General features: G+C 34.8%; 1 protein-coding gene across 1 annotated transcript; it reads right to left on the bottom strand.

Moving 5' to 3' along the window:
• Positions 1-630: 630 nt before the first annotated feature.
• On the bottom strand, positions 631-5,834 carry LOC114382003 (protein disulfide-isomerase-like). Its single transcript, XM_028341234.1, has 11 exons — positions 5,570-5,834; positions 4,629-4,659; positions 4,246-4,533; positions 3,865-4,053; positions 3,645-3,770; positions 2,612-2,749; positions 2,402-2,521; positions 2,090-2,207; positions 1,413-1,525; positions 1,001-1,194; positions 631-877 (listed from the first exon to the last, which is right to left on the bottom strand). The coding sequence occupies exons 1-10, from the start codon at positions 5,743-5,745 to the stop codon at positions 1,006-1,008; spliced, it is 1,488 nt and encodes a 495-aa protein (XP_028197035.1). The 5' UTR covers positions 5,746-5,834; the 3' UTR covers positions 631-877; positions 1,001-1,005.
• Between the last annotated feature and the right edge of the window lie 20,326 nt (positions 5,835-26,160).

Raw genomic sequence — 26,160 nt, 5'->3', positions numbered from 1 at the left:
ACCTCATTTGCCTTAAACTCAGCTCAGGGGAACAAAATGTTCATTTTTTTGGCAAATTGGCATAAGGATTTAATTAAAAAATGTTGATATAGGTAGTTAAAGTTGTATTTCACATACCAGAATTTAACTTAGTTGATTGAATAGAGTGTATGAAATCTGGGACTGTGTTCAATTTTTACGAATAAAAAAAATTATATTTCACATAAAAGAATTTGCTAAACATGTCACTAGTCAACCAAAAAACTCTGAATTTACATTTTTTATATCCCTTTTAAAATTCCAAATACATATATTAATGTCAAATTTGTTTAACCGTTATTTGATCATATGACAACAACATCAACAAAGAATTTGACCTCTCAACTTTTATCATAGCCGAAGGTTACAATAAATCAAAATTAAATCAGAGTATAAAACAGTTAGTTTTTGGATTTAAATTAAGTTGTTGAGGCATAGAGCACTAAAGCTTTGCCAAACACGGCCCAATTATTGCAAGAACCATAAGCAGGGAAACAACGAGCAATTAAGCACGGTTTGAAAATCATATTCATGCATCCTTTAAAAATTGGAGATCAAGATATTGAGAACAAGTAGAATTTCACAAGGATACCAAGAGATATGGAAAATTCATTGGTGATCTAAACGCATCTACTGATTTAACTAGGATCAAAGGACTTTACAGCCACAATTTTTTATTATCAAACTACACTACGCCAAGGGAAAAAAAAAAAACCCTACCATTTTATTAAGACAAAAAACGTATAAATGAAGAAAAAACTGAAAGGATAAAAGATATGCAAAGAAACTAACTAAGATACTTAATTTAAACCTACAAAAATATAACTGTTTATATCCTTAGAAAGTAACAGCTGCATCACTGCAAAGGGAAAACAAAATCAAAACGCGAATGAGGAACTCTGGAAGACATGTTTTTTGGTTTGGTTACGAGGATATCAAATGAGAGAAAGGGAAGATGAACTAATGATATACACATATTTACCTTATTCAAAGCTCATCTTTTACTGATTCTTGCTGATCCACTTTATCCCGGTTCTTTTCAATGAAATCTATGATGTCTTCCTTTTTCCTACTTCCATCATACTGTGATATCTGTCCACTTGCTGACCTGAAGTACACTGTTGGATAACCTTGTACATCAAAAGTATCACGTGGTATATCGTTGGCAGTTGCATCCTGGAAAAGAGGTGTATACGATTTTTTAGCAGAAATTATTTTTAAAAAAAAAGTAAATTCATCAAAATTTATTTCTGTAAAATCTGTATTCACAATTAGTCATTGTTGGGTGACTAATAGTGTATCAAATCTGTCTTCAAGCTGCTTACACCATAGTGCAAATTGATTAAAATATAGGCACAAGCACAATCCTCAACTTATAAATATACATTTCTTACCAGTTTTGCAATAATAACATCAGGATTACTTTGATATGAAACAGCAACTTCCTCCAATATCGGAGCCAACTTTTTGCAGTGACTACACCAAGGAGCATAAATCTCCAGCAAAACTGCAAGTTATTATTGTTTTAATAGTTAATAAATTCATTGTCAATGAATAACACACAAGTATGAGGGACAATAATTTAGATGTAGAATTTATACACAACCACAGATACATAATTGGTATTAGATAGATGAGTTTCACAAACTAAAACTGCAAAAAAAGAGGCCAAGCAAATTAAATTATAAAAAATGAATACTGTAAGCCACAATCAAATCCAGCTCAGACAGTCAAGAAGACTTCCAGTTTTAAATGAAAGCTTTTAATCTCAAGTAAATAGAAGTTAGCATCGGTTAACACAATATTGAATCCACAAGAGATCCAAGTATAACAAAAGATGCCACAGTACAACCATTATAATTCTAGTAATATTAACCATTCTATTATGCCAAAATCTATGGTTTTAATAAGGAATAGTCAAATCAGTTTATAATTAAACTTTTTATTTCAATGACCAGAGTCCTTTCTTTTTATGCTAATAGCATAACTAGAAAAAATGAGTTCAAAAAAGACTATTATTACTTCACATGAAAGAAATAAAAATTATACAAACAGAAGCAAAATGTTATACCATTTTTCCCTGAGTTGAAAACAATGTCCTGAAGATTGTCTGCAACTACTACTTTAACAGATTCATTGTTAACTTCGGGAATAGGTTCAGACTTCTTGAATGGTTCAACACTTCCATCCTGAAATTATACAAAGATTTAGTTTGATTAGATAAAAAGAAACAAACTGAAAGACAAATAACAGCAAGAATGCAGTTATTTTAAAATTTTAAAACTAAAGATATTACTAAACTTCCTAACTGGAAAGTACTAAATATAAAGACCCAACCAAATTAAAGCAAGCAAAAGATATATGTTATTGAAATGAGCATCACCTTGTACGCCTTCAACCAAGTTGCAATGTGATCAGGTTCCACATTAGTTTTCAAAAACTTTTTCCCATCATTATGTTGAATGACAATTAGAGGCACTTGGTTTTCCTTAAGGCCAAAATACTGCCAGGACAAGCCAAATTCACAATGTCAAATATTGATATTATGCAATGATAAATATAGAATCAGAGTGCAAACTCTTTTGATGCAAACCTGGAATGCACCTTGACTAGCCTCAAGGTCTCCCACTAGAAAGCTTATGCCCTGTTGTCTATATTGCTCGGCAGATTCACGGAATTTTGATTTGAGAGAATCCGCATTGTCAACAGTGAAGTTGAAGAACATCATTGCCTAACAATTTCAAATTATGAGTTTAGAGTTCTAGAACACTAGAGAACTAGTTAAAGTTATCAGGATTTAAAGTAGTCAAAATAGAAAATCTAAATAAATATATGTTATATCAGCAATAAAATTATAGCGACTGAAATGATGCATTAAAAAAAAGATGAATCTGATTATGAATTGTAAAATGTATATGTATATACCAAAAAATAAAAGGGTGAAAGAGAGAAAAAGTATATCAATGATATAAAATTCTAATATGTAGAGATCCATGGGTCATCTCAAAAAAGGTAGTGTAATAAAAAAACAATATTAGTAAATCCATATATAGATGAATATATTCCTAATAAACAAACAAATAAAGCCTCAAGCTGATAAAAACTCGGAAGATTTTGGCAAAAATAAAATCTTAGGAGGTTTCATTGCAGAATTCATGCCTAACTATTAATAGAGAGGCAATGAGAACAACAGAACCTATTCATACCAAAGATTTGATTAAAAACAAATCTTAATGACTCATTAGGTGGGATGGCAGAGTAAACTAAAACCAATCTTATTTCAGGAGTGATGGTTTAACACTACATATTATTACACCTGAGTGACATAGATAATGAAAGAAGTATTTGCCAATGAAAATTTGGATTTTATTTAATTATAAATTTTTGGCCAATCCAATATGATAATAAATGTGGATATTAAGTAGGGGTGAGGGAACAAAAGCAAAAGAGAATAATAAATATTTAGAAATAGGAAAATGTCATGAAAACAAGCAAATAATGGAAAAGTAGAAGGTAACACCATGGAGATGATAATAACAAAAAGGGTAATTGCCACAATAATATGATTAAGACGAACCCTCTGCCTTAATATTGAACGATTAAAATATTGTTAGATAGCATATTACCTTTACATTTGGATTGTCAAAGAATTTGACAACAAAAGGGTGATTGCTTGGGTCATTGTTAAAGACAGTCACAATAGGGACACTAGATTCTTCAACAAATTTCGATAAGGCTTCCATATTAAAATCCTACAAGCATGAAACAGTTATACCCAACCAAATGAGATAAACACATTAAACTTCATAAAAAGCATTTTATCTATCTAAAGAATTCAACACTCACATAGAAGTCAACAAAAAGTTCATCAAATGGCTTGAATAATCTAACTACAGGCCCAGTCACCGATGATTCTCCACGTGGAAGGTGTTTGGCATTCAATGTGTGACTGAAATCATATTCAGAACGCAATTTATCTGCCAATGCATTGAAATTCTCATACTCCTCCCCAGAAAATTTTGGAAAGACCCCAACCTGATAATATTGGAGAACAAAATTACAATGTGAATACAAATCCAAGCTGTTACATCTCAGCTTAAAACCAATTGGCAGCAAGTGAAGTTGTACAATAGATATATATAAGTTGCATTCCGAGAATTGAGGTAGGTGATGTGGGGTTTCCTAACAAAAGCCAACATAAAAACATGATGGAAGAAGATCACTTACAATAACAACTTTATTTTTGTCAATCAAAGCACTAGCATCATCTGCAGATTTAATTTCAGTTGTTGCAGGACCACTTTGCTTCTTCAAATAGTCAACAATACCATCTGCTTCACGGGGACCTTTGTAATCTTGAACAACCTTGCCCCCATTTCTCAGAATCTTAATAGTTGGAAATCCCTGAACCTGAAATTGGCTTGCAAGTTCTCTGTTCTTTTCCTCATTCGCATCAACTTTAGCCAAAATAACTGGAGGATCATTGCTACTCAAGATAGAGGCTGCTTTCTCATACTGCAGGAACAAAACATTATAGAAAAATCAGTATTCATAAAATCTTACTAGGTGAACTTAAACCGAAACCCAAAATAAAAGCTGAAAAGTACTACCTCTGGAGCAAGCTTCATACAGTGGCCACACCTAGAAAGTGAAAAAAACAAAAATGAATAATATATTAAATGCTATGAGTAAAGAGAAAGAAAATTGTTAAAATACAGCATCAGTGAATAGATTGCCCAGAATAATAAGTTCAATGATTGTGACCTCATAGTGAATCACAGAAGAGTACTAACAACACTTAGCAACACTTTCTATATAGCACAGGCAGAAAAAAAAATTCCAAGTATTAAAAATATAACACTAAACAAGGGTGCAACGCTCTAACACTCTTTACTGTTGGATTAACTTTATTAAAAAAATACAAAAAACCATGAGTAAGACTTTATAAATAAGGAGTAAGTCCCCTAAAAAAAAGTTAAAAAAAAATACAGTTTCTAATAAATTTCAGTCAATATTAATAGCCATTAATAAAAAAAGAGTGTTAAAGATGAGTTGATAGCATTGTTCATTATGTAAAACTATAAAAAAAAATAGACAAATAAATAAATGCATTTTAACGTGCTGAAAATGTAAAACCCATTCAATACTTATTATGGAATAGAAGAATTAGTAGGAAAGGCACTCTCTCTGATTCTCTCTGTGATCAGTTTAAAATTATTAAATTATTAGAAATTATTCTTTCTAATGAGTTTTCATTAGTAGAAACTTACTTGTATAAGGATTTAAAATTATTCTTTCTCACTGAAAAATCCAAATAATCTTGAGCAGCATTAAATTAAACAGTTTTTATTTCTCAGAGTGTCCCCACCGGGAATAGCCAGGTGGGGTCCACCAAAGAATATTTATTTTCCCATACTCATGCATTCCGAGATTCAATTTTAAGGAATTACAATAAAAACAACAGCTAAAAAAAATAAAATGAGATCTGCAATGTTGCGGAACAATAATGCAGGAGATGTGGAATCCAAAAAGAACATCAACAACATATTACCAAGGCGCGTAGAACTCGACGACGACGAAGTTGTGTTTGGTGACAATGTCGGAGAAGTTGGAGCGATTCAAAGTGAGAACGAACTCCTTCCCGGAGGAGATCTGAGCGAAGAGAGAAAGAAGGGATGACGCGAAGAGGAAGCAAATCGAAACCCTAATATTGTTATGATGCGCCATTGATACTCTGAACGAAGCGCGCTCACAACACTTTGTTTCTCAGATGCCGATGGTTTAAATCAAAGGCTGCTTGCATGTGACTCCTCTTTCTTATTTATAAGTTCAATTGTCAAACAAAACAAGTTACTACTGATAATAGATAAGATTTTCTACTACCAAAACAATAAACAAACTGATAAAGATTTTTCTTCAAAAATATTTAAATTACTTATCCAAATTATTTTTATCATTGATTACTTAACCAATTAGTATTTCATTTTGATGTTACTATTACTTTTTCAGTTACGTTTGAATGATGGTGTTGATAAGTTGGGTTGAATTGATTTTTAAAAACTAGCACTAGTATTTTATCACGGAAATTGTGAATAGGAAATATTTATTTTTACTATAATTAAAATTTCTAATAAGTAAGTATTTTTAAATTATTAAGGATAATTTGTATTATGATATAAGGCTTATATTGTATGGATACCCAACCTAGCCGAAAACTCGAATATGACCCTGAAAGTCTTAAGATATTGAAGCATGATTGTCGTTGGAAAGCATTCAGGTATCCGACAATGCCAAGTACCTAAAGCACCAACAAGACCAGGAAAGGTCAACTGCACACAAAGCCTTAGGTACTCAAGCATTTGACTTGGTCGAATACCCGAGTACTCTCGTCCTTAACATAAAAGAGGTACACGTGAGCTCGGGTACTCAGGTATTCAGCCTAGTCGAATACCCGAATGTCTCCATCACTGTTGTAACAGGAAACTCTTCTTTTAAGAGTATTAGGGTACTCGGCCTAATCGAGTACTTGAATACAGCGCTTGCTGATGTCCTAAAAGAAGTTCTCTTGGAAGGTACTCACATATTTGACCTAGCTATGAACCTGAAATATCCCCTATACTATTACACGACAGTATCCCTCCCTTGGTGCTCAAGTATTCGACTAGGTTGAGTACCTAGATATCCCAGAGGCCTTAAATCATTATTAAGGCCTAAAGTATGATTATCTTAAAAGAAAGTTATTAAGGCTATGAGAAGAGTCCTTAATAGTGATTAGATGAGTATTACCAAATATGGTAATGACATACACTAACCCATAGGTCCAAGGCCTGTTAAGATATGTATAAACAGTTACAAGAATATCAAGGTGAGACATTATTCATTGTATTAAATACTCATTTATTACTCTTGACCACGATCTGACTTGAGCGTCAGAGTACCTATAGGTACCTCCCTTTCGGATTGTTGAATATCAAATAGTGAAGAAAGAAGACTTTTGAGAATACGCAAGCTAGGAGAAACGATTATTTGTCTACCCCTGTGCGGGTATATTTGGCGTCCTCTATGGGGTCCGAGTAAAAACTTCCCCACACCCCAGAAAGAGCATGGTGCTCTTGTGAATGATTTATTTTTCTTTGCTAAAGCATGTTTGCCTTTTAGGTGAAAGAATCTAATGGATCATTCGGTCCCACCATCTAATCTTATTTGGAGCCCCATGAATTGATTGTCATTCATGGATCCTCCACCATCGAGTCTGGAGCCCCACGAATTGATTCCCTAGCATTGTTCGTGCATCCTCCACCATCAAATCTTAGTCGGAGCCCCATGAATTGATTGATATTCATGCATCCTCCACCATCGAGTCCGGAGCCCCACGAATTGATTGCCTAGCGCTGTTCGTGCATCCTCCACCATCAAATCTTAGTCGAAGCCCCATGAATTGATTGCCATTCATGCATCCTCCACCATCGAGTCCGGAGCCCCACGAATTGATTGCCTAGCGCTGTTCGTGCATCCTCCACCATCAAATCTTAGTCGGAGCCCCATGAATTGATTGCCATTCATGCATCCTCCACCATCGAGTCTGGAGTCCCATGAATTGATTGCCTAGCGCTGTTCGTGCATCCTCCACCATCAAATCTTATTCAGAGCCCCATGAATTGATTGCCATTCATGCATCCTCCACCATCGAGTCTGGAGCCCCACGAATTGATTGCCTAGCGCTGTTCATGCATCCTCCGTTATCAAGTACGGAGCCTCCGGTGAGGGGAAAATATGGTTTTTGTTATTTTCCCAATCGGTTCCTTCACCAAACATGTGTATATGTATATATTATGTTATTTTTTGTTTGTTTGTTTTGTTTTGTGTTGTGCAGAGAAAGAAGAAGAAGAGACGGGAGTCCATTATTTCAAATCGTTTTGGGTTTGAACTATTGTGATTGAGATCAATTAAATCCCCATGATGGGCAAAGGATGGCCTTCGGGAGTCATCATAGATTAATTACGGAAAAGGGCTAAGACAGACGAAATTAGTGTTTTATCTTTACTTTCCTCCTATCTCCGATAAAAGGTAAGTAAAGAGGGGCAATTGTCATACCCTAATTTCGTCCGGGGACCATTGTTTGATGGCATGCAACCTTTGCTTGACCGCTTCGAGGAACTTGGCACCCATCGTTAAGCAATCTGTGAAGTTTCGCTACATGTCGGGAGTCGAAAGGAAACATTATTGCGCAATCCGTAAAGTTCCGTAATATTCCAGAAGCCGAAGAGGGGATGGTTGCGTAATTCGTAAAGTTTCATGACATTACGGAAAGAAAACAAGTATCGTTACGTAATTCGTGAGGTTCCGTAACGTTATAGAAAAAGAATCAGCAAAAAAAGGGCAATGGGGGTGTATTTAGTAAAATGGGGGTGCAAATACTAATTTTCAAACCTGGGTCCTTCTAGAGGTTTCTGGGCAATTTTTTGCTTAAGGTGGAAGCAACCTAAATAAGCATAAAAAATTCCCCCATTTTGTTAAAAAATTCCCATATCCATAAAATTCTCATAACCCTAAATAAGCATATTTCACTTAATATTGGTGAGAAGGAAGAGGAAAAAGAACAAAATCAAGTCCTATAGGCTTCCGTAACTTTTCGTAAATTACGAAAGAATGGGGTGAAGTTATCAAAATGGGGGGGTGCAAATAGCAATTTTGAAATATTGAATTGGGCCTTCCAGACTGTTTTTCGAACGCCTGGGCGAGCTGGGCGGTAACCTCCTCCCCCTTTTTCCTATAAGAAGGCAAAAGGAGGTTGTTCTAAGGGTCCATGATCCCCTTGGCTATGCGTTTCAGCTGTTTTGGGTGAAAAAAATTGTTTCCGTGAAGAAAATCCAAGCCGAGGTGCTTTCGTAACGCTTCCGAGATGTTTTCGTAAGTAAATTCATGAAGGTTTTCCTCCGTTCTTCACCGTTCTTCAACCGTTCTTCATCTGTTCTTCGTTCTTCAACGGGTAAGTTTCCAAATCCGAGACTTTTAATTCATTTCTTGTTTTTTGGCCTTCATCTTTATTTCGTTCACTTTCGGTTTTATTTTCTTTCGTTTTCAACGAGTTTTAACCGATCATTTAAGTCGTTATCTCGCCTAATAAATGATAAAATGAATTTCAATCGATCATTTGCGTTGAATCTCGTTTAATCACTGTTAAAACAAAGTCTAACTGATCGTTTACGTTGTAACCTCGGTTAAACCAAAAAAAGAAAAATAATAATAAAATAATCAAAATATAAAGAAAAATAATAATAAAATAATCAAAATATCAAAATATCACTGAAAACCGTTTTAAGGTCCAACGCCTTAACCGGTCCTCTTTGCTTTTATCGGTTAACATGGACCGTTCAAAAGCATAAAATCAACACATCACTTTACTGCCTTTTGAAAGAACTACGTAGGTCTGATTTCCTCTTCGATGGAGGGTACGTAGGAGAAAGAGCCCCGCTTTTGTCGACCTCAAAAATAAAAAGAAATAAAAGTTTTGATACATAATTTCACACAATTCTAATCAAAGGTTGTTGTCCTTTGGGACAAACGTGAGAGGTGCTAATACCTTCCTCAAACATAAAGATAACTCCCGAATCTGGAATATTCTTCTTGACCGGTTTCCTTTGGGTTTTCTAACGTTTTCCTTTCAATAAACGTTGGTGGCGACTCCGCTCATTTTTCCTCCTATGGAAGACTCACCCGTGAGCCTCGCCTCACTCACCCGCAAAAGGGTAGGTTGCGACACTTCTCCTCTAGCTACTCAGTATGGCATCTAACAGATGAGAAGGATGTTCAGATACAAGACACACCGGATTAGTCACAGGAATTTTGATTCCTGATGATACTTTTTGCTTTTTGATTTATTATTATTATAATTTTGGTTTTTGTACAGTATTTCCTTTATGTCTACATATACTGTTAGTTTTATTTATGGGTAATTAGTTTGCTCATCCTGAAACATTTTGAACAGTTTGACTTGTTTTTTATGACATGGCAGTGAAACTCTTTTATCTTTTTGTGAAAATTGGATGTATGTTTTCATTTTGAACTGAGTGCATCGGAGTTTAGTGTTACAAGAGGAATCTGTGAACGATGCTTGATCAGGATTAGGCTAAACTATCATGAGGAATCGGGGTTTAGTATCTCAGGAGACACCATAAGAACACATGAGCATTGTTAGATAGAGAATATCTTTTTAGCATCAGGCACCTATTAGGAAGACCAACGTGTTCTCTACTTGTTTTTACACATCATTTCTCTCGCATGATTTTCTTTCTTTTTGCCCAGATAGTTTATACACTTGTTGATATTCACACTTACTGTTACACACTAGACGCCTATTTGCTGAAATAGCTTACCAAATAACACAAGTTCCCTGAGTGCTTGATACTCGGTTCTTACCATTTATACTACTTGTGCGATCCGGTGCACTTGCCGGAAGCCGAACAAGTTCTTGGCGCCGTTGCTAGGGAACTTCTTTTTATTTGGGAAGTTAGCTCGTTTTTAGGTGTCTATTCTTTATTTGTTATTCTTTGATTGTTTTTGTGAATATTCGTTCCTAAATTCTATGTCTTTTCCTGTTTAACTGGATAACCACTGTTCTGTTAGTATTGTATATGCATAGATCTCCCACAGGCAATTTAGTTCCTCTAGACTTAGAAATTGAAGCTACATTGCGAAGGAACAGGGCCGAGAGGAGAAGGAAACTTCTGCAAGACAGAACAGTTGCATCCATTCTTGAGGAGGAAACTCATTTCCCCGACTTATTATCACCGGATTCACCATCATCAAGGGAATCTGCCACTCAATTACCTGAAGCCATTACCATGGCAGAAGAGCATGATCAGAGGATTACCCTTGGGGATTATTCAAGTAGCTCAGTACCACAATTTTTTACCAGCATTGCACGTCCTGAAGTGCAAGCTAACAACATCAACTATCCACATTCCTTAATTCATTTAATACAGGGGAACTTATTTCAAGGATTACCTAATGAAGACCCCTATGCACACTTGGCAACGCTCATTGAAATATGTAACACTTTGTAAGCTGCCAACTAAGTTTTATCTTTCAGGGTTACATATTTCAATGAGCATTGCCAAGTGTGCATAGGGGTCTTCATTAGGTAATCCTTGAAATAAGTTCCCCTGTATTAAATGAATTAAGGAATGTGGATAGTTGATGTTGTTAGCTTGCACTTCAGGACGTGCAATGCTGGTAAAAAATTGTGGTACTGAGCTACTTGAATAATCCTCAAGGGTAATCCTTTGATCATGCTCTTCTGCCATGGTAATGGCTTCTGGTAATTAAGTGGCAGATTCCCTTGATGATGGTGAATCCGGTCATAATAAGTCGGGGAAATGAGTTTCCTCCTCAAGAATGGATGCAATTGTTCTGTCTTGCAGAAGTTTCCTTCTCCTCTCGGCCCTATTCCTTCGCAACATAGCTTCAATTTCTAAGTCCAGAGGAACTAAATTGCCTGTGGGAGATCTATGCATATACAATACTAACAGAACAACGGTCATCCAATTAAACAGGAAAAGAGAAATAGAAATTTATGAACGAATATTCACAAAACCAATCAAAGAATAAAAAATACAGAATAGACACCTAAAAACAAGCTAACTTCCCAAATAAAAATAAGTTCCTTGGCAACGACACCAAGAACTTGTTCGGCTTCCGGCAAGTGCACCGGATCGCACAAGTAGTATAAGATGGTAAGAACCGAGTATCGAACACCCGGGGCACTTGTGTTATTTGGTAAGCTATTTCAGCAAATAAGCGTCTAGTGTGTAAAAGTAAGTGTGAATATGAACAACGCTCATGTGTTCTTATGGTGTCTCCTGAGATACTAAACCCCGATTCCTCATGATAGTTTAGCCTAATCCTAATCAAGCATCGTCCGTAGATTCCTCTTGTAAGACTAAATTCAGCTGGGACCGCATTAAGACACACATACTCAACTAACTTATCGCACCCTGATTCCTCATGAAAGCACGACAACTCAGCCCTACACTATCAAGGACTTTAGAGTCAGACCAGTTTCCACTGTTGAATGACCCTAACAAAGCATGCATCTGCGTGATCAAGGTAAAGGCACACTGGAATGAAAAGTAGATAGCACAGAGAACACACAAAACATCATTAAATAGATAGAAATATATTTGCATCAGGTACCTACAGGGAAGATCCAACAGAGGATTTAGCTTTCCATACTAGGAAGCCTTCTTAACAACAAAGAGAAGAACAAGATGAAAGATTGCTAAAATACAAGTGGTGAGGATGTCTCCTTCACCTCTAGGATCTCACAATCACTCACAAACTCATCTCAAGCTCTCAAACCGGCTCCTGCTTCAAGCTCTGGTCTTTGTAGATCTTCACACAGCAAAATCTCTCAAAACTCTATGGAACTTGGACCTTTCTCTCTCTAGAAACCCTAGACATGCAAAGCTCTGAATCCAAGTCCAAACTCCCTTCACAAAATCTGATTTCAGGCTTAAATAGATGGCCTTGTTCGTGCTCGTGCGCTTAGCGCACATATGGACCGCTTATCCCATACTTTCCTCTACCTTAACCTTGGCCCCATTACAACCTTAAAAGACCTTTTGATCCTCATGTGCATGTGTTTGTGGTGTGGTTGTCAATTTTAGAGTCTTGCCAAGTCTATGTGGTGTTTGTTTTCATGGGTGCTCTTAGAGTAAACAGTAGCCTAGACACTTGAGAGATAGAGTGCATATCTTATGAGGCTTTATCACTTTTCATTCTTGAGCTGATTGACTATCTTGCCATGTTTGAGATGCTTGGATGATTTTCATGACTGTCTTGATTCTTTAACTATCTACGTGTTGGATGTTGCCCATTCCTTTCATTCCTTGATATTCATTGAGAAATATGTAATTGTTTTTGTGTTTGTTTGTTTCTCTTTAATGTCTCTGGATTTGTTCCTTGCTTTGCTTTTTGATTTTTCCTAGGAGTGCAAAAGGCTAAGTGTGGGGGGATTTGATGTGTCATTATTTGCTCGTATTTCTTAACCCTTTTTGTCACCATTTTAATTACTGATTAGCCTTAATTGTCAAATTAATTATGCAGTTTTATCATTTGGGCCTACTTGACTAATTTTGTGTTTTTAATTTAATTTTAGGAGAATTATAAGAAATTGGGTTTGAACCTGAAATTGGGCTTGGACTTGAAGAGAGCATACAATTTTATTTTATCCAATCTTATCTTATCCAGATTTTATTTTATTTAGATTTTATTTCGTCCAGATTGTATTTCATCCAATCTTACCTTATCTTGTCCAGATTTTATTTTATTTCGTTTATGGGCTTGGACTTAAAATAGATTTCTAAGCTTTGGGGCTGAGGACCTATATAACAGCACCCGGGTTTTAGTTTTGGGAGTTTTTGGAGAGGAGAATAATTTTAGGGTTTCGTAATTCTAGTTTGTACTGTTCATGCGCACTGTTCACGTAGAATAAAATTCATTTTCTGCAATTTCGTTTCTGCTTCAATTTACAATTTCGTTTTCTGCTGATTAATGGAAGGCTAAGTCTCCAGCGTTGTTTTCTCTTGAGGATCAAGCACAACTCTCTTTGAGGTTTTGTTATTACTATTGAATTCTGATCAGTTTTTCCTCTTCACCAATTGCTCTGTATTTGTTGCTATTAATCCATGCTTGATTAATTGTCTCTGCACTTAATTTATGTTCATGCTTAATGATCAGTTTCGTTCATGATTAATTGGTGTATGTGTTGCTTAATCACATAATGACAGCCTTATGTTAATTTTCACTTAGTAATTTAATTTAGGGTTGGATTAAGTGGTTGAACTGGTTAGGGATAAATCCTCGTAAACTAGGATAAGAGACTTGCTTGTGAATCAAGGGGAAACAACATGTTTTAATTCTCTTATCTCTTTAATTCAAATTTGCTTGCGGTTTAATTTACAAAAACAATCAAACCCCCTCCCAATTAGTTAATGTTTTATTACTATCTGTTATGAACGGTTGGTTAACCATTGCGCGTTGGGAGACGACCTAGGATCACTTCCTAGATACTGCATTTTTAATGTTTATTTGATTCGGGTACAGCCTCGATCACTTGTCCTCAAGAAAAAAGAGAACAGCTCACTTGTCCTCAAGTGACAATGACATGCAGTGACTATGTACAAAGGTGTATGCTACGAAGTTACTGATTGCATGATAAGAGAATGGAGTAAAATGCTCTCATCACTTGTCTTTCACAAGGTATGTAGTTATCTAAAGAAAAGAATGAAATGTAACCTGAACAAATAGATGGAGTTAGGCATAAGACAGATATCAAGGAAAGTAGCTTAAATCACAGTCTCACGACTACTGTTTCACTCAAGCAAAAGTGTTTAAGCTATTCATTAATAACAACTAGCAAGAGGTCCAATCTTTGAATTTCATCTTATGCCATAATGTCAGAAATGTATAAACAAAATCAAAAGGACTTTCTCAGGTTTGTAGTGAGGCTTGGCTACAAAAATTCATTGGTTTTTCTAGGATTCAAAGGCTTAGATTCTAAGAGAGCACAAATCCTTGACTTATCCCAATGGTCTTGTATTACACAAGTAGCTTTCTCACTATCTTTTCCTTTTAAGTTGCTTTTGACCTTATTGTAACAGCACAATTTATTCTTCTTTTTTTTTTTTATAACATACAACTTATTTGTTGTGTGTGCTGATGCTTAACCTTTTTCTTTTTATTCTAATTGACTTCCCTCCCCCAAATTTAGAGTAAATTTGCCTTGAACCATATGCTTTCCTAAAATCTAAACAAGGTATCAGGAGATAAATATTTAAGTTCAGGGTTCAAATTTTTGACAATATCGTTCAACTCAAAAAGGGAGAAACGAATGCAATTATCATTCAAGGTAAGATGTTTGGTCAAAAGAGCATATGTATGTACAATCATGGCCTTCATCATGTCCTCATTTATACATTTCATTCTAAAATTCAGAGATTTATGCAAAGATTATCACTCACAGCTAGTCGTTCACTCACAGAGTAAGGTCACACTCTCACCGGTTTTGGTTCAAGCTTTTCTTTCACAATCAATCTGTCTACTGACTAACAATTCTAATTACAAGTTCACATTCTTGTTCTTTTTTTGTCTAACATACACACTTGATCAAACTCATGATAGGAAACACAAACTCCATCACAATCATGCACTCAATTCAAAATGAAAACATACATCCAATTTTCCCAAAAAGATAAAAGTGTTTCACTGCCATGTCATCAAAAACAAGTCAAACTGTTCAAAATGCTTCAGGATGAGCAAACTAATTACCCATAAATGAAACTAACAGTATATGTAGACATAAAGGAAATACTGTACGAAAACCAAAATTATAATAATAATAAATCAAAAAGCAAAAAGTATCATCAGGAATCAAAATTCCTGTGACTGATCTTGCGTGTCCTGTGTCTGACCATCCTCCTCATCTGTCAACTGAAGCACTACAATAGTGGGAGGAGAAGTGTCTACAGCTAGGACTGGTGTAGTTGGGTCCTCTGGCATCTGTAGAAGAGGAGTGGAGGGGTCTGCTACAGGATGAGGTAAGGGTAGGTTTACCACTAGTGCAGAAGGCTCTGAAGTAGCCTCAAGGGATCGCTCAGGAGTGGTAGCAGCTACCTGTCTCACCTGTGTCTCTTCTGCCTCTTCTCCTATATTAAATGGCTTTGGGATGGTGGCCTCAGATGACTCATCCTCCATATGTTGAGGTACCTGGGCTGTGGGACCTTCGTCTTCCTTATGAAGAGAAGGTTGGGTCCTGGGCCAGGCTACCATCTCACTAAACTGCTCTACTGTAGGAATAGAGTATGGAGGTGCCATCATCTGTAAACTCTATAGTAAAATGATATGTCCCTGATGAATGCTTTGGAGCATGGCTTCAAAGCGCTGAGAATTTGTCTGAGCTGGAACAGAAGGGGCTGCTGAAGTGGATGCTGGAGTAGGAGCTGCAGAAGTAGAAGGAAGCTCAGTTGGCCTTGCCCTCGCCCTCCTAGCCCCTCGGATAGAGACTGTTAGATCCTCAGGGTTCCAAAAGTTCTTTCTGATGTAGGCTAGGTTAATGACCGGGCTCAGGCACTCGAAGGTAAGGCTGTCAGATACAACCCCTCTGGCTCTGCATAATGCGGTGATTAGAGCAGGGAACCCAAGTCTAGAGGTGTTAGGCTAAGCTATAGAGGTCATCTGGTCAGAGATCAGTGCTCCTATGTTCATATCCAAGTGAGAGACTAGGCCAAAGATCAACCTAGCTCTTTCAACTGTCAAATCAGAGGTATGTGATGTGGGGGCCTAGTTGGAGTATGAGAGGACACTCCACACCTGAGCCAGTGTAGTCAGGTCCTTCCTGAGAATCTTCCCAGGTTGGCCCTTAGAGTTCAAAATGAACCCTCGGCTAGGTATGCATAAGGCAGCCTTTATCTCTCTGAAGTTTGTAGGCAACCTGCAGTATCTGGAGTAGGCGGGTAGAGTCTCTCCCTCAGCTAATATGACAGGTGTCTCCAGGAATGTGTTGAGACTGCCAGAATCAATTTTCACAAAATAAATTTGCATAGAACTCTTTCACCAAAGCCAGGTCTATGCTCCCATCGGCTAAATTGGTGAGGTGTTTATGGAAATTATGCCTCTCCAGCTCGGCCTCAAAGTCATCTAGCTCAGTCTGATATAGCTCTACTTTCCTCTCAGGTAAAATGTTTCTTCCTAGAACATTATCAGTGTATCTGGTCCAAGCATCTAATGAAGAGAATCTCCTTGTGTCATACTGAGATGTGGGCCTTGTACCAATGCTCTTTCTCTTTCTAGAAGCCATTTGTAGACAGAGGAACCCAACAATTAATCCGGACACAGTTATTCAAATTTTAAAAACTGAAAAATAAAACTAAAAAAGAAACTGGCTACTTAGCGAGACATAATCCGCTTAGTTGGCCTTTGTAGAAAAACACTATCGCTTAGCGACATGTGGAGCCTCTTAGCGGAGGTTGTAGAATTTTTAGATTTTGCAGAATTGGCTTAGCGGGAAAGCGCCTACTAAGCTTAACATGTGCCGCAAGGATTTGCGTTAAGCTCCTTAAAGGTTGCGCTTAGCAGCACAACCTCTTAAAAAATTTCACTAAGTGTTGGCAGCTTAGCGAGCAAAACTCGCTTAGCTCAGCAGATGCCGCAACCAATTGCGCTTGGCTCAGGAAAGCTCGACTTAGCGCGCAGCTATCAACAAAAAAAATTTGATTAAGTTACTTGGGCTTAGCAATTCAACCTCGCTTAGCCACAAGTAGTTCAGCAAGAGGATGAGTGTTCATCCTCAAAGGATGAACTCGCTTAGCACGGTAAGCGCACTTAGCGAGTTCTTCAGAGAAACACTTACATACACTGAGTATTAATGAACTCGCTTAGCGAGTTCATCGCATTTTCCAGAAAATGCAGTTCGTTTTCTCGCACTTTTCAAGCCTCTAAAAGGCATATCAAACATGCAATGTGTGTGTCATACTCAATTCAGTATACAAGCGTATATAGCCCTAATCTTAAACTAAATCTAACAAAATATAAAAACCCTAAAAATCTAAAGCTACAGTTGAAGTCTTCTACCCTAAAGTTAAGACAAGAAAAAGAGAAAAAGAATCAAGGAACTTACTTGTATGGTGTATGATTGATGCTTCAAAGTCGAAAATGCACAAAGAAAGCATAGATGGAAAATGTGCAATTTTTTGGAGAGAGAGAATGCAGAGACGAGGTTTCTGTAATCTGGAAAATGTGAGTGTAACTGCTATTACACTGACTTAAACAGTTTTTCGATACTTTTTCTTAGTGGACCGTTGCGCTAAGCCAGCAAGAGAGACATTTGGTTTCTCAACAAGGCTCGCTTAGCGGACCCGTGCGCTTAGCCGACATCTCGAATTCAAAATCAATTTTTTTTAACAGAGAACTGGCTTAGCGCGAGGGTGAGTCCGCTTAGCGAGGTCTACAGATTAGAAAAGCTGCAACTCTCGCTAAGCCTGGTTCTGGCCAGCTTAGCTAAAATGATGCATCTTAAGTACAGAGGAGCATGCGCTTAGCTGCGATGGACTCACTTAGCGCTCACATTGCCGCAATGAATCTCGCTTAGCTACCATGACTGGTGCATAGCTTCATGGACCTCAATTATGGCCATAAGGAATTGCGCTTGGCGACAATAGGTCATGTTAGCCATGGATAAGCTGTCGCTTAGCGATCAGGCTAAAGCTTAGCCGAATTCATATCGAATTTAAGTTAGCTTAGCTCAACCTTGGCCAGCTTAGCGGACCAAATCAGCCTCAGATGCAAGGGTTGGGCGCTAAGCGCTTGAGACTTGTAGCTTAGCGCATGAACAGAGATGCGCTTAGCACGAGGCTTGCGCTTAGCGAAAGGACTGTTTTTTTTTTTTCAGAAAAAAGTATTTTTCCAAGTTATTTTTCAGTCCTTTTTCATTGAAATTGAAACCCTTATGTTAAGCATTCAAAGATTGGCTGATATACTCCTATGTACGAATTATATAGCAAGTTCCAAATGATTTAAATGCATAAAAAAAACAAAGATAATAGAATTTAAAACTAGGTTGCCTCCCAGGAAGCGTTTCTTTAACGTCATTATCTTGACGCTTTTACCTCACCGGGTGATCTTATGTTTTGGTTCCTACTTTCAGAACCTCTTGACCTCCTTCCATTACCTGTAAGCAAACATTGTGTTCTGGAGCAGGCTTGTCTTCAACAAACAAATCAAAATCAATTTTCTGATCTTCAAAACCTAGCTCCAACTTCCTCTTCCCCATATCAACTATGCAGCTTGCGGTCAACATGAATGACCTTCCCAATATTACAGGGATGTCAGTATCTTCAGAGATATCGATTACCACAAAGTCTGTCGGGAAGATAAAATGTTTTACTCTAACTAAAACATCTTCTATTACTCCATATGGCCTGGTAATGGAGCGGTCAACTAATTATAAACTCATTCGAGTGGACATTATTTCCAACTCTACCAATTTTCTGTGCATGGAGAGTGGCATCAAATTGATACTGGCTCCCAAGTCCATAAGAGCTTTTCCCACATTGACTTCTCCAATTGAACAAGGAATAGTTACACTCCCAGGATCTATATGCTTGGGTGGAAGAATCTTCTAGATCATAGCACTACAATTTCCTTCCACTATGATTTTTCCTGATGAATATATTTGTGCTTCCTTGTTAACATATCTTTCAAAAATTTAGAGTAGAGTGGAATTTGCTACAAAGCTTCTCCGAAGAGCATGGTTATTTCTAGTTTCCTAAAAATATCTAAAATCTCGCCAAAATGACAATCTTTTTGTTTCTTGGAAGGTACCACAAAGTACGGTACTTCCACACCTTCATCCACAGCTTTTTCACTCCTACTCTTCTTTGCAGTCATATTTTTTTTTTCTTTTTCATTTTTTTCATTTTCTATTTCTTTTTATTTTTCTTGGTCCCTCAATTCTTTGTAGAAGCAAATGACTTTGGTGTTTTGATGATGATCATGATGATTTGATGCAAATGATGCAAATGGGCTTTTCAAGTTTAAATGCAAGACAATGATTCAAGATTACAAGCCTCAACATCAAGATGATCACTAGTATTTTAGGAAGGGAATTCCTAATTGATATAGCAAAAGGTTTGGCCAAGTAATTTAAGTTAAAAAGTGTTTTTCAAGAGATTTACTCTCTGGTAATCGATTACCAGTGGCCAAAAATGATTTACAACAGCTACTAGATATTTGAATTCAAATTTTAGACTGTGTAATCGATTATACAATGTTGGTAATCGATTACCAGCAGTTAATAAATGTTTTAATTCAAATTTTAAAAGTTGTAATCGATTACGCAAATCCTGTAATCGATTATCAGACAAGATTTTCAGAAAAATATTTCTAAGAGTCACAACTTCTCAAATGGTTTTTACATGACCACCAATGGTCTATATATATGTGACTTAGAACACGAATTTGCTCAGAGTTTTTCAGAACAACAAGTGTTTATTCTCTCAAAGAGCAAAATCTTTTTATCCTCTTAAGAATTCCTTGGCCAATCCACTTGCAATTCATTAAGGAATCATTTGAGTGCTCAGATTGTAAAATCTATCTCTTTCAAGAGAGATTCATTCTTCTCTTTTTTCTAATTCTCTAAGGGATTAAGAGACCGAGGGTCTCTTGTTGTAAAAGAATTCTGAACACAAAGGAAGGATTGTTCTTGTGTGTTTAGAACTTGTATAAGGATTTTACAAGATAGTGGAACTCTCAAGCGGGTTGCTTGGGGACTGGACGTAGGCACAAGGGTGTGGCCGAACCAGTATAAATCTGAGTTTTCACTTTCTCTTCCCTTAAACTCTTTTATTTATTATTGTTTTATATTTATATTCAGATTGTTCTATTTGAATCAATATTTAAGAAGTTCATTGTTAAGGGAATTTGTAACTTGAATAGAAAGTGAAATAGAATTTTAATTGGGGAAATAGTTTGTAATATCTTAATTCAACCCCCCCTTCTTAAGATATCTGAGGCCACTTGACTAACATTCTTTATTCTTGACCATTATTTGTTCCTCCTTTTCTTGATTACTTTCACCTCTCACCACATTTTTCTTGCCATCAGTACTTTTCTTGTCAGCAGTTTTCTTCTCATGCACAACACTATTCTCAACCTTAAACTCCATAAACCTTTTACTCCTTGTCATCATAGTTTTGCATTCCTCCTTGGGATTATGTTATGTATTTGCCACAAAACTGTTGGATGACTTGTTAGCTATCTGATTGCCCAGTTGTCCCACCTAGACCTCAAGGTTCTTCAGTGATGACTCAATACTTTTATGATTTGACATTGTTACCTGCATAAACTGAGTCAAGGTCTCCTCCAGCTTAGTAGTTCTCTGAAATATGTTCAAACCCGGAGATCGGGTTTGGGTGCATATGAGAAAAGAAAGGTTTCCGGAACAAAGGAAATTAAAGCTTCAACCAAGGGGAGATGGACCATTTCAAGTGCTTGAAAGAATCAATGACAATGCTTACAAAGTTGAGTTGCCATGGAGAATCCGATTTGAGGACAAATCCTTCTCAAGAGGGAGAGAATGATGAGGAAGACTAAGTGGCACCACTTTGTCTGAATTTTAGAGTGTTTAGTTTGTCTAAATAATGGCCCAATCCTTGTAAAGTTGGCTGACCAAAAATATGTTTTGGGTTAATCAACTAAAAAGGCTTTAGTTAGGTTTAGTTCAAGTTGTAATAAGAGCCCAATTGGAAACCTAGGCATCTACCTTTTGGGAGACCAAATGGTGGCTGACTTGATGGTTGTTGGGGTGACTTTTGGTTGCCACAATTTCAGTTACACTCAGCCATTAAGTTCTTTAATTCCCTAGGTTAATGACATTAAGTTCTTTTAATTCTAGGTTAGTGGGTCATTACTAAAATCTGATGTAAAGCTTCTATATAAGCTGAACCATTTTATGAATAAAGACAAGTTGAGTTTTATTCAGAAAATTAGAGTTTATCTCTTTTATCTTAGTGAGAGTGATTCTCCTAAATTCTTGAGTGACTCAAGAACACCCTGGCTGTATCAAAGGACTTTTACAACCTTTGTGTGTTGACCTCCCCGGAAAGAGTGATTTTTTCCTTCCTTTCATCTTCAACTTTGTTCTTTCAAACCACAATTCCAGAAAATTCACTTCTGCCCAGAATTATCTCGTAGTCATAACTCTCATTTTACGCACTCAAATTAAGTGATTTTTTAGCCTAAATTGAATTTCAAAACAAGACCATTCACCTCGTTTTGGAATCATCTCATTTGGAGCTTTGTAGCTTGAGTTATTGTCATTTCTATATTTCTGTCCAGCCACCACTTAACCTTCGTTTTACCATCCCATTCATCCATTTTATGCCAAGAACCACCTTATTAAGACCCACGAAATTATCCACCTTATTTTTCATCCTTTCCTTAATCAATTTTCCGCATTTTTCATCAAGGTTTAATCCTAGACGATTCTAAGTCAACCCTTGTGCCATGAGGGTTCATATCATAACATTCAAAGACGATTATTAGCAAATAACCGTCTTTGAATGTCGAAGCCAACGCAATAATATACAAGACATTCAAAGACGATTCTTTACTAATAACCGTCTTTGAATGTCGAAGTCGATGCAACATTCAAAGACGGTTCTGGATTAATAACCGTCTTTGAATGATAATTTTCAAAGACGGTTATTAAAATAACCGTCGTAAAAAATATTTACTTTTGATGACACCATATACAACAACGGTTGACAATCGTCGTTAAAATCCCTTATTAACCATCATAAAAAGCCCATATTCTAGTAGTGTTTGGAGAAGAAAGTGAAGTCGTGAATGTCACTAGTGTAAATTATCAGTTTTTTGTTCTTAGAGTCGGCCAAGCTGACCCTAACGGTATGCTTTTAAAATAATTAAAAAGAAATTAGTAACATGGAAAAGCAAAGAATGGTATCATAATGAGATGAAACATTCTATTTCGTCAACTAGATCACCAGTTAATAAAAGGAGACTAGCGATGGATACTAAATGCAAAAATTTATAAAGATCAAATAACAAAATAAAAAAAAATTAATAAGTAATAATATGAAAAAGAAATATATTACATGTATGAGAATCATATTTAAACCCATTACAAAACGACTTACTTAACATTTAATAACATATTATCATATAACTTCATCTCATGTAAAGTAACAACATTTATTTTATTCTTTTTGAAAAAAATTAAATTGAAAACAAAAACTACTTCTGAAGATAATTATTCAAAATTCAATACAAAGAATACCAAAAATAAAAAAATGTACTTTTTATTTACATTATTGAAACTTATGTCTGACGCTATGATCACAACTTGAGTAATTTATACTATCAAAATTTGTTACCTCCATGTTAGGAAAGCTTTAAATAGAGATAATGGGATTCAAGAACCAAATTTAATTGTTTGTAAAATATATAAGAAATACAAAAATAAGTAACACATTATCATTAAAGTAACTTTTATTAATTTAATGAGTTTTATCATTTTTTAAAATGAAAAATATCAATTACATTTTTTGTATTTTAATTTATTGTAACTAAACATAAAATAATCATCATAAACTAACTTATATTTTCTAAAAAAATATCTATTTTTAATATCTTATATAAAATATCTTTTACGATCAATATCATTTTTAGTTTTATATTAAATTTAAAGGTAAAATAAAATTTTTAATGAATCTAAAAGCATATAAGGTACAAAATATAATAAAATATTTTTTATTAAATTAACTTTAAATTTCTTAAACTTAAAAATTTAAATATATCTCTTTTGGTTGTTAGTGGAATATGACTTTAAAATAAATCACACACCAATATAACTTATGTATTATCCATAACACTATTAATTTATTTTTATTTTTTTTCAATTAAAGCTTAAAGAATTTTTTTTACAAATTTGATATTTTTATTTTTAATTTAACATTTTTGAAGAATTAAACACTTTTATACTTAATTAATTCCTAATCTTTCTAATTCTAAACCTAGCATTCCTGCGCCGCTTCTATGTCCAGCCCGCACACACCATAGATTTCATCCTTTATTGATATCAACAAATATTTACTGACATCTACACATTCCCCTATCTTGTCATGCATGGATTTCCAACTCATGCTCATCTAGACATCAAAGATGAAGATAACAGAAACTTGTTACTCCCTGGTTGGCTTCAAAAAATATAAAAGCTGGCGCAGACACAAGCCAAATTGGGATTGCCATTGGGAGAAGGAGCCATGATAAATATTTTGCAGGTTTTTTATCCAAGACCAGGAGAAAAAGATTATATGTTTTTACAATCTTGTTGAGCTCAATGGCAGAGTGAGGGAACAAGACCACTACATGCCGATACTGAACGTGATAAGGATTGATACGCTGGGAATGCTGAAAGTTCTCTTCTGCTTGTGGAGTCAATGCTCTTCTGCTTGATGCCGGTGGAAAAGAATGCTAGGTTTAGAATCAAGAAGATTAGAAATGATATATTTTTACAATCTTGTTGAGCTCAATGGCGGAGTGAGGGAACATGCCGATAAACGTGATAAGAATTGATATGCTGGGAATGCGGAAAGTTCTCTTCTGCTTGTGGAGTCGGTGCTCTTTTCCTTGGTGACGGAGGAAAAAAATGTTAGGTTTAAAATTAAAGAAATTAGGAATTAATTAAGGATAAAAAAAATATTTTTTAAAGTATTAAATTAAAAATAAAAATCAATTTTAAAAAAGATCCTTATATTTTAATTAAAAAAATAAAAAATTAAAGTTAATAATCTGGTATGACAAAATAAGTCATATATGACATTATATAATCAAACAATATATAAATCATATCGTTATGACTTATTTCAAAATCATACCAAAGTAATAATCATTATTTTTTTCCAACTATTTACACCATGCAATATATTTCGGTCCTCCAAAAACAATGACGAATATATCATTGAACAGTTACTAGCTTAGTGACCCGTACGATGATGCAGAAAAAAATTATAGGTATAATTTTGTATGTTTTATTTTCAAAATTAGAAATTATAAGATGATAATTTTATGATTTATAAATTTGTTATGTTCAATTTTTGCTAAGAAAGATAAATAAGACTAACTAAACCTCATCATATTTATACATGTTTATAGCTATTTATTTAAATGAGCATCAACTTAAAAATCTTCAAAAGTAATATCATTTTATATATATATATATATATATATATATATATATATATATATATATATATATATATATATATATGAGAAGTTTATAAAAGAATACCTAAAACTTTATTAGTATACCATTAACCAATAAATATTCAAAAACTGAGGTTCTATAAAAAAATTTCAACCATGATTAATGTCTTATGCCTATAAGAAAAAAATTAGAATATTTAAAGCCCAACACTAAGTGCCATAGAAAAACAATTGGAAATGATCAAAGTGGATATGCGATAATTTAATAACTTCATTCCTTTTAAAATGACTAATTGTAATCTTTAAAGTGGATAAAAATTCAAGGAATAAACGTGATCAAAGAAGAGAGTACGTGGTTCCCAAAGATTTAAAACATTAGAGTAAATTATTTATATAAATTTTCTTATTTATTTTCTTGTTTTGTTTTATATTTTCATGAAAAATGTTCATACCCATTTATTATAATATATTTAATAAATTAGTTAGTTCATGAAAAATAAATTATGTTAAAATGATTGTATCAAAAAATTAAAATAGTATAATATCGCCCTAATAATTTAGATTTTAGTCTGGTTTCGATAAAAATGTTAATATCCGTAAGTTAAATGTAAATCTTACTATTCATCCAAATGTTAAATGTTAGAATAATTTTTCTATATTAATATATTTAGCTACACATGTCAATGTATAAAAAAATGTATTAATTTGTATATATTTTTTATATATTATTATACATTTTTCATTTGTATACTTTTTGTATTCGATAGTAAAATAAATAGCTGATATAGTGTTTTACGTTAAAAGAAAGTAATTATACTAAAAGCAAAATATTAAGAGAAAATAAATTAACAAATTCATGTGAATGACAAATGTAATTTTGTAAATACAATATCTATTTTCTATGGTTATTTATTATTTAAAAATATTTAAGAGGACAGAAACAATTTGATATAACTTTCTTAAGTTAGGAGATGCAAAAGTCGTAAAAAAATTAATTTAAAAAGTTTACATATATATCATTATTAACGTATATAACAACAAAATAAATTATTTTATTATTACACAACATTTACAATGGTAAAGTATTTCCTCACATTAGTTTCTCCAAGCTCTTAATGTAGATATTTCATTTCATACTCTAACTTCTTGTTCACGTAACACATACATATGAGCTCTTCATTTCCATGATCTTTGTTTGGGGACAATTTCAATTTTTCATTAGCCCGCTCTTCCAGCATCACCCTAGTTTCGCCATATTAATTAACAAAACACATTTTCCTTATTTAAAATGAATAAATCCCATATTAAATGATAATTATATCACAAGCACGAATTTGTTGAGTCATAATTTTTAGGGTG

This window comes from Glycine soja, chromosome 13, assembly GCF_004193775.1.
Source record: "Glycine soja cultivar W05 chromosome 13, ASM419377v2, whole genome shotgun sequence".
In the NCBI taxonomy this organism is placed as follows: Eukaryota; Viridiplantae; Streptophyta; class Magnoliopsida; order Fabales; family Fabaceae; genus Glycine; species Glycine soja.
The sequence above is the reverse complement of the archived record's forward strand: the minus strand, read 5'-3'. Positions and strand labels throughout refer to the sequence as shown.